Genomic DNA, 9987 nt, shown 5'->3' with positions numbered 1-9987 from the left:
AATTAAAAANATAATATTAAATAGTTATAGATAGCGCTTATTTAAAAAAACNCTATCTATTGTCATCGTTATAGATAGCGCTTTTTTAAATAAGCGCTATCTATTGTTCTGCACATTAATAGATAGTGCTTATTTCAAAAAGCGCTATCTATGGAGCGCTATCTATAGTCAATTTTGTAGTAGTGACCTTTCGATAAAAGATGAAAATCGCTGCTGACAAAGTCACCACCGCACCCACCAACGAAGAAAAAACAGCGACGGCAAAAAAACGAAACCTTTGACTAATGACTTCATTTGTAGAACAACAAATGGCGGCACACACGACTTATTCCACAGAGAAGGGTGCACCCAAGCACGTTTCTTCAACAACGCAAATTTGACAACAATGACCAACTCACATAAAAAAAGTGGATAAACAATAAAGGGCAAAACACGACAGTGCCAGCAAGAACCCACCAAAAAATCTCCAACAAACCAAATCCAACAAAATGGCACAGAAAATACCTTTCGATTAACAACGCCCAAATCCAAAAAACGTCTCCTTTCGGTTACCCCTATCGACCCCTCCTCACAACACTTCAATGTGGACAGACCTCCACAGAATACCTGAAAACAACGACAAACGACAAAACGGTGAACAAAAATCACTTTGGTGGCGGAGAGAGATTGAGAAAGAAAGGTTAGATAGCTTTGAATGGCTTTCGTTTCGTTAGGGTTGTGACAGAGAGACACAGAGCGTATGCCGACACATTCAAAGACCTTGCTCCACAGAATACCTGCAAACAACCACCAATGATAAACGGTGAAGGAAGACCACTTCGGTGGCCGAGAGAGATTGAGAGACAAACAGGGGATTTCGCTTCGTAAGGACTGTGAGAGAGAGGCAGAGCGTTTCGTAAGAGATGAAGGTGCGAACAGCTTTTCAGAATTTTGGTTCTTTCCAAAACACCCTTCAAAAGACATTTTAAACAATTTATAAATTCATTGTTGACAACAAATGACCGAACGACACCTGTCGTTGTCAAATTGTTGTCAAAATGTCATTGTTGAAGAAACATTTTCCTTGTTTTATTCTCTTTTACAGGGTTGGGGTTCACTTGATGATAGGTTCTACTGCATTGATTTGGAACTTTGTGCTGTGCACAACATTATGGACTTTCTATTCTGCCAATGTATGAGTATTATGTTTTAGAGTATAAAGTATTAGTGCACTGAGTAATGTTATATATATCTGTGTAGTTACCTTTCTTACGATGGAAGAAAAATCCGGTGCTGGCTTCATTAGTCATGTTTGCTTGTTCGACATTTATAAATCCAATTATATACTTCCTTCATATGCAGGTTCTGCCTTATCACTAATCTTGCCTTTTATAGATCTTTTGAATAAGCATGTTCCAACTTATTATCACTTTCAAAGAATAATAACAAATTTTCATCCCAAGATTTTTGGGTTAGCTTCATTTGATATACAATCAACCATTTGAATCCACCAATCAGAAATGGATCTAATAACTGATAATTGATGTAACAAATGTTCAGACATTTATGTTCAAGAGGCCACTTGTGTTTACAAGATCTCTGATTGTTACTCTGCTGTTCATGAGTTTCTACTCTACTGGTTTAGCATTAGCCAAGGTAAACTGTCTTTATTTTCTAAGGACATGTATTAATGTTCCAACATCAAGCTTTTGTTCTAACAGTGTAAAACCTTGTATTGGATTTGTGTAGGATATACCTGACGTAGAAGGAGATATAAAACATGGTGTTGATACTTTCGCAGCACGTTTAGGCCAGAAAAATGTTTGTTTCTTAAATTCAATATTTTCTTTTGGTTATCTCATCTTTGTATAACATTTGATTGATTCTAAAAATCTTTGATAGGTATTTTGGATTTGTGTTTTCCTATATGAAATGGCATTTGGAGTTGCCTTTTTGGCAGAGCATTATCTTCGTCTCCCTTTTGGATTAAATTTGTTACGGTAACATATTTTTATTATATTAATATGGGTTGGAATTTTATTAGGTATGCGGATTTATTTGTTTTTTTTTCTTTCCTCAACATGGAGTTTGATTTTGATGAAGAATGTCTTATAATAATACCCGGTTTTATTTGAGTATATTCTTTCGAAGTAGATGTTTTCTTTCTAATAAACTAAGCAGATTTTTATTTGTTTTATATATTTGTCTAATATGTTTTACTTATCTTTTTTCTTTCTTTCAAAAAGTATATTCTATCAACTTCTTTTTAAATGTCTTATCTTAAAAATATTTATTTTAAATTAAAAAAATAGTTTAATGGTTTTTTAAGTGATGTATACATTAATTTTTAAAATACCACGAATTATTTCTTTATTTAATCAGGCATAGGGTTCAATTACTAATATAACAGATTTTTTTTAAAACTTTTTTGATAATTTTTTGTTGGAACAATTTTCCAAGAACTTAGGAAAACAAGATGAACAACAATGTAGACTTGATATATTCTTCTAGACATGAATACACACTTTCCTAAAAACAATATTTCGTCCCTTATAAGAGTGAAGGGGATCACGAAATCCGATTTTGAGATACAAAGAAGAAATACAACGATAATACTCACTCTTAGTATTAACGTTAAACAAGAATATGATTGTCAGGAATTGATTTGTGTGTTAAGAGAATGACCGGATTTAGAGAAAAGGTCTCTCAAATCTCTGAAGTCTCTGCTTTCAATAGAGCACATGATCCTTTTATATAGATGTTGATCACGCATCTTTCAAATCCAAGAGATACCATATTCTTATTAGTTACATTTCTTCATGAATGATTGTAACTTTTAATCTTCATGAATAATTGTAACTCTTCATGAATGGTAACTTTTTATGAATAATTGTAACTCTTCATGAATCTGAAAGCTGTCTCTAATACTCTTAAATTCCAACATTTTTCTCACTAATACTAATAACATGTAACTATTTTGAGTATTCTATATTTCGTCCATCCAACAAGGGAGACCGCGTTATTGATAGAAAAATAGACTAGAAATGAAAAAGAAAATGTAAAACAAATTATATATAAGCTGAAAAGTTCATAAAGTGAAGTAGACGTTGTTGTTTCCTTTTGAACCTCCCTGTACATAGGAAGTTTCTTAGAGTTCAACAACATCCCTTATGTTTAACATTACTTTCTTATGATATGCCATATATCTGTATTTAGATAAACAGATTTCTCTAGAAAAGTTGTCCTTACTTGTGTAGATTATTCCAACTTTTTAATCTAAATGTGAAGGGTAAACAATGATTTAGTACAAACATAGGTTTATTGTTTTCTATATATCATTATAAATGAGCATAAAGTTATTTAAACTTTTGAACAAAATTCTAACAAAAATCTATGTTATATTTTAGTGTCTTAGAAATGTTCTTGGTTCAATTCTGTGGTACCAGACCAAATACGTAGATATAAGAAATCCAGCTTCCGCTAGATCCTTCTATTCCTTTATCTGGAAGGTGATTATTCTCTTAAACTCTTTCAATTTGAGTAGTTCAATATGCAAATTATAATTTAAAGAAAACAGTTATTCAATAACGTAAGTACTTATGTGTTTGTTTTTGCAGTTAATGATGGGATCAAACGTTCTCCTGCCTTTAATTAGATAAAGTGTCCCTCAAGATTAAAACAACCTTTGCAACACATGAAACATAATATCATAGAAACCTTCCGCATTTAAGTTTATTGAAGTAATAAAAATTTCATATCTATGTGTTCTCTAGATCTAATGAGTTTTGTATCAGTAAGCTTTTTTTTTCTTTTTTTTTTTTAATTGTGTGGTGATTTGCAGTATCTATATCGATCTTTTATCTATAGACACATCTTTCTTTAAATGAATAAGAAAATAGAAGCAACTTGCTTTGATATGATTACCTAAAGTATATGAATGCTAGCAAATGAACTTATATCTACTGCAAAGTGCTATTTTATAAATACACTCAATAAAAAATCATCTCCCTAAAATATGCGTCACACAAGCACACGTCTTTCATTTTATATGTTGGTATATGTTGATTCACAACCATAAGAAAAAATGAAAACAATATTTACTACAAAAATATTGGATGTTAACAAAAACAAAAATTAGTAATATATTATAATAAAATTATTTTTGATAAAAATACCAATATAATATTTATATAAATAATAAATTTTGTTTTAATTTAAAAAAGAACAGTATTGTTTCCTTTTGAAAAAAAATTAAAATTAAATTAAATCAATGAGATACCAATTAAATTGAAATCAAAATAATAACATTTCTCGTTAGGTCTGGTATGGTGTTACAAAGGTACCTCAAACTTGCAACTATTTTCCTATAATATGTAGGATTTACAGCTTCTTCCTCAAGTTCCTTTTCTGGCCTCAATCCTACCTCTATTGATGTGTTGGTAGCATTACTCTTGTCCATGTCAAACCTTTTTAACAGCATCACAATTTCACACTTAATCTTAGTAAACTCAATTATAAGAAAATAGCTTAGCCTTCCCTAAACGCTCATTTTGAATTTATTCAACATTTTAGTTTAAAAAACTGAAATCGGTTCCTCATTGCTTCCCTTGATGAGAAGGTCATCAACATACAAACATACCATCAACTTTTTTGGTTTATCATTATTAGGATAACACTGAACATATAATCCATGTTTAGAAACAGATTTCTAAAACCCAATACTACTCATGAAGCCATCAATTCCTTTATTCCTAGCCCTTGGAGCTTGTTTAAGTCCGTAAAGAGTCTTTCTCAGCCTATACACCTTGTTCTTATGCTATTTATTCTCAAATCCTTGTGGTTGTACCACATGTACTTCTTTTTCTAGTTTTCCATTCAAAAACGTAGATTTTACATCTAGCTGATGCAAAGACCAACGAAAATGTGTTGCCAAGGAAATTATCAACCTGATTGCCTCTATTCTTGCCATAGGTGTAAACATTTCCCAATAATCTATTCCAACTTGTTGTAGAAATCCTTTAGTGACTAATCTGGCCTTTTTCTTACAATAACACCTTGTGGATTTATTTTTGACTTATAAACCCATTTCAGTGTTATTGGCTTCTTATTAGGAGGTAATTCTATCAATACCTAGGTCTGATTTTTCTCAATCGACTCAATCTCTTCTTCCATTGCCTTCGACCACCTTTTATCCATGACAGCTTGGTCAAACTCAATGGGTTCAACTAGAGCTATGAGAGTAAAATGCACAAAATTTCCTTCAGATGTGACAGTAGCATCATAGAAAAATCTGAATCTCTCATATGAGATGGCAAGTGAGTTATTCTTGTTGATCTTCTAACACTGACATTAAGGTCACTAAAATATGCTTGCACTGCTGCAATTTCATTTTCCAATACAATGGTTGATCCTTCCTACCGAGTTGTTCCCAACTCCATGTTTTAGTTTCATCAACTATAACATCCCTACTGATGATTGATAATGGTTGAATATATCGTTATCTATTATGCAATTTTGATACTAAATCAACTCTCTTTGACTTAGAAACTTGCTTAAACTCATGCTTTTAGTTTAGTTTTGTGAATAAGTGAGTAGACGTTATACTTAATGATTTATCACTAAATTCCCTAAATTTTGTAGGTTATTGATATGTTCTGTAAGAGGAGCAAAAGGATCAAGGAGTTGGAACTCAAGAAGAAGGCATATCTGCAGAAAAAGAGAAAAAGATGCAAGGTAGAAAAGTAAGGCTGAGGGCCCTGGGTCAGGGGCCCTGAGCGCTACCTAGTTAGACTGAGGGCCCTGGTCCAAGGGCCCTAAGTGCCACTGTTGAAAAAAATCTATGGTTTCCGAGAACAGAGTCCAAGACCTGTTGATGGATCGACAACTGTACCAAATCGCACAACTAATATAAAATGGTAAGACCAAGTATCGTATCCCAGAAGACTCTTGGCACTAGACAATCGTGTGATAACTTGATTAATTAAGATTTAAAGAAAACGAGATCATTGGTTTCAAATGCAAAGACATAAAATTAAATATGAGTGCAATTGGATCAATAGCAGAGTAGCAGAAATATGAACGGATGTTGATTAATATGAGACGAGTATGTTTTTGGGGTTAGATTTCACCAACTTCCCTCTCATGTATGTAAGAATTCGTCTTTATGCATTAATGTTAACATCACTCACTAAATAACCTAAACCCGATCCCTCGGTGAATAAGCATGTCCTTAACCCTAGTTCATGCAATTCCTAGTGATTAATTGTGAAGATCAAGAGCTTTAAGACGACCAAGACACATACCCTTATCCTTGAGAAATCTTACTCTTGGGAGTAATTCAACAAGAACTTGAATTGAAAGGAACCTCCCGACACTGATGCAATTCATAAATCATGCTAATGAATAAATTAAACACAGCAAGCATTGAAACAGATGAATTACTCTAACAATTAATTGAAAAGCATATATTATTGAGAATCAATTAAAATACATGAGAGTTCACAAGGTTACATCATCCCTCAACAATAAATAGAATTTAGTTCCCCATAAATATGGAGAAACTATATGAACAATGGAGAAGAATGGGATAGAAAAACCCTAAAGATTGGGGAAAGGAGCTTCTGCATCCAAATCCGCCTTCCGAGGGTTAAAGAGTGTGTTGTTGCGTTCCTCTCTGCCAAAGATACCAAACCTAAAGTGCCTGGATCCTTTAAATAGAGTCGGACCATAGAAAAAATAGGGCCCGGTCCAATAGAGTCAAAGTTGAGGAAAAATCTACCTTGATCCAAGACGCACGATGCTCAGGTGCCCCATTTAGGGTGCCTGGGCGGTGGACGACTATCATGTAGGGTTTGAGCCTTCAAGAGGGGCGTCCAATCCTCGGGGCCCAACTCTCAAGTGCCCAAAGGGGGCGCCCAGGCGGTGGACGTCGGATTTCAACGCCTGAGCCTCCATATAGGTCGCCCAAGTTGCATGTTGTCTCTCCTTCTAGTGCTTTTCCAGGCCTTTTTGAGCTCCATCTCCTTGGCTCTTCATCTCTGCTTTCAGTATTACCTCATTCTCTGCCAAAACAAGGGGAATTAGTCGTAAAGTTATTGAATTCAACCTCAACTCTCTTATTCACACAACTTAATAGGGAAACTTCATTCCAAGCAAGTTCTAAGCAAAAAAGGGTGGATTTAGTATCAAAATTACATCATAGATAACAGTATTTTTTAACTATTATCACAATCCCAAACTTAGAACTTTGCTTGTCCTCAAGAAAAACAGAATGTAACTCAACTTTTCAGAAAAATCACTACAATGACTCAACACTTTTCAAAAACTTTTCCTTCCAAGACAAGAAATAACTTTTATAAATTCAGCATAAAGATCTCAGTTAAGATGTGCAGATGCCTTAATTCAATCAAAATCAATGTGACACTCATACAATTTCAACAGATGCTATCCGTAAGAATGATCAATCAACCAAGCACAGATATAATCAGAAATTCAAAGGACTACTTCTCACCAAGAAAGTGTTTCACTCAAGCACTCAAAAGTGTATCACTCAACTCAAAGGTGTATAGTGAGGTGTTGGTGTCTTTTTCACTCTGCTATCCCAATGCCACACAAATCAAATTTTCATTTCATTTAACCACAGTCAAACATACTCACAAGAAAGTTATCTTCACAAGGGCTTTTCATGGCTTGTAACTTGTCTGGGTTAAGAAGGAAATTGGTTTTTCTGGTCAGCAAAATTCCTTGAGTTAAGAGAGAAATTTATGAATTTATCATTCAAGTACAAACTCTATTTCTTTTTCACTTATTCCCAGCTTTCCCTAGCAGTGAGCTTTTCTTTTCTTTTCATTTTTCTTTTCTTTTTGCTTTTACTTTTCAATTGTTTTTTCTTTTCAATTGCTCACTGCTTAGGAAAATGGGGTTACCGACCTTTATCAGTAGCTCATCAGATGTTCTCAACTTAACTCAAGGTAAAGATTTTCAGAAAAAGGGTTTTCAAAACATGCAAGGTTCAAGGTTCAAAGGTTATAACAAATTGTTCTCTTTTCAGTGGGCAAAACTTCTTGTGAAGGCTAAAAGAATAAGGGATAACAAAAGATGGCCTTGATCATATGAAACCTGTAAGCAAATAGTTCAATCACAAAAAATTTGGGCAAAATCATTTATGCTTCTAAAGTAATAACAATTATTCACAAGAAAACTCTGAAGCCTAATTCTCACATAGGTAAACTCACAAGTCCCAGAATTCAGAAAAACACCTTATGCAGTATCTCAATCAATTTTTTTTTTCTCAAGCACCTGCTTCATACATTGTGAGCCATTACCTGTATATTATCACATCATGCATCATCTCAACATCAATCAATACACTAGAATCTCATAAAGCAATAGTCATCACAAAACACAACATAGTTGAATCAAAACAGTTTAATTCATTCAAGTAGAGTACAATAAAAATATCCATTCAAAAGGAAAATTTCAGAAAACTGGGTTGTCATTCAACGCAGCAACATCCATCAGTAGGTGTTGTTATCTAAATCCTCTTAGGATCCCTCGGTAGACGTTGTCATTACTACAAAACAAAGTCAAATCCACACCACACCACTAAATAAATAAAAAAATAAAAAATTGAGTTGCCTCCGAACAAGTGCTTCTTTAACGTCACTAGCTTGACCCAATAAGTTCATGACACATCTTTTATCTTGGTGTCATCTTTTCCTTTTGCACCCCAACTGGTTTTTAGCAGCTTCTTGTTCACCTTTTTTACTCTCCTAGATATTGGAGATTCGATCTCTATCAGTCCATTAGCTCTGAGTTCTTTCACAACCCAAAGCTTTTTGTTGAATTTCACAGGTAAGCCTGGTCTCAGTCTTCATGTTTCTCCAGAAAATCTTGGTGAACCCTTGCTCCTTTGTTGTCTTTTTCTTCTTCTTCCACCTATGACAAAAAACACTTTTTACCTTTCTTGCTTGGCTTTGAAGCTTTTGTACTAGTCCCTGGTGCATCTTTACATGCATCTTTGCGACTATTCTTCTTCACTTGGATCTGTTGCTCAACATTGAAGACATTGAAAATAACTTCTTCTTCTTGGTCTTTAAGTGCTATTGTTCCATCATCAACATTAATCATCACCTTGGCCGTCTTCATGAATGGGCTTCCAAGAATAATAGGGATCTCCAAATTTTCCTCCATCTCCAGCACACCAAAGTCCACCAGGAATCTTAGGTTATTAGTTTGAACCATCACATCTTCCACCATACCATAGGGCCTTTTGGTGGATCCATCTGCCATAAAAAGAGATATCCTTGCCAGCTTGACTTCAAGACCACCAATATTTTCAAGAACAGTTAAGAGCATCAAATTGATACTCGACCCTAAATTGATTAGGGTTTTCCCTCTTTTGTGGCTCCTAAAAGTGCAAGGAATAATGAAACTTCCTGGATCTTTAACCTTAGGAGGGAGTGCCTTCTGTAAGATCACACTGCAATCCCCATGTACCTCAATTGTGTCCTCCTCTAGATATTTCTTTCTTTTGAGGAGTTTCTTCAAAAACTTGGCATATTCAGGGATTTGTTGCAATGACTCAGTCACAAGAATTTTTATCCCCAATTTCTTGAAGATTTCATTAAAACACCCTGGTTGCATCTCTTTTTCTTTCATGGAACACTCCTCAAGGTGGTGAAAATTTTTCTCAATTTTTTTTGTTATTTTTCTTTTTTTCTTTTTTAATCTTAACCTCTTCTTCCTCTTTTTCCCTCTCTTCTTTTTCTTTTTTCTCTGTTTTCTCAATCTCATTTTTTCTCTCTTCTTTTTCCTCTTTCTCAATCTCACATTTTCTCTCTTCTTTTTCCTCTTTCTCTCTCATCTCAATTTTTTATTTTCTCTCTTTTTCTTTCTCTTTTTCCCTCTCATCTTTTACTATCATAATAGCTTTTCATTCTTCCTTGGGGTTAACTTCAGTATTAGCCCCAAAACTTCCTTGGGGCCGAAAGCCTTCGGTAATTACCG

General features: G+C 34.2%; 1 protein-coding gene and 1 pseudogene across 1 annotated transcript; one reads left to right on the top strand and one right to left on the bottom strand.

Moving 5' to 3' along the window:
• The first annotated feature begins 581 nt into the window (after positions 1-581).
• LOC106770230 lies at positions 582-3638 on the top strand (annotated as a pseudogene).
• Positions 3639-6966: 3328 nt separating this feature from the next.
• Positions 6967-9639, bottom strand: LOC106770229. The gene is made up of 2 exons (XM_014656050.1): positions 8940-9639; positions 6967-7040 (listed from the first exon to the last, which is right to left on the bottom strand). The coding sequence occupies exons 1-2, from the start codon at positions 9637-9639 to the stop codon at positions 6967-6969; spliced, it is 774 nt and encodes a 257-aa protein (XP_014511536.1).
• Positions 9640-9987: the final 348 nt, after the last annotated feature.

Source organism: Vigna radiata, chromosome 8 (assembly GCF_000741045.1).
Source record: "Vigna radiata var. radiata cultivar VC1973A chromosome 8, Vradiata_ver6, whole genome shotgun sequence".
Classification (NCBI taxonomy): Eukaryota; Viridiplantae; Streptophyta; class Magnoliopsida; order Fabales; family Fabaceae; genus Vigna; species Vigna radiata.
This window is presented reverse-complemented; position numbering and strand designations above follow the sequence as displayed.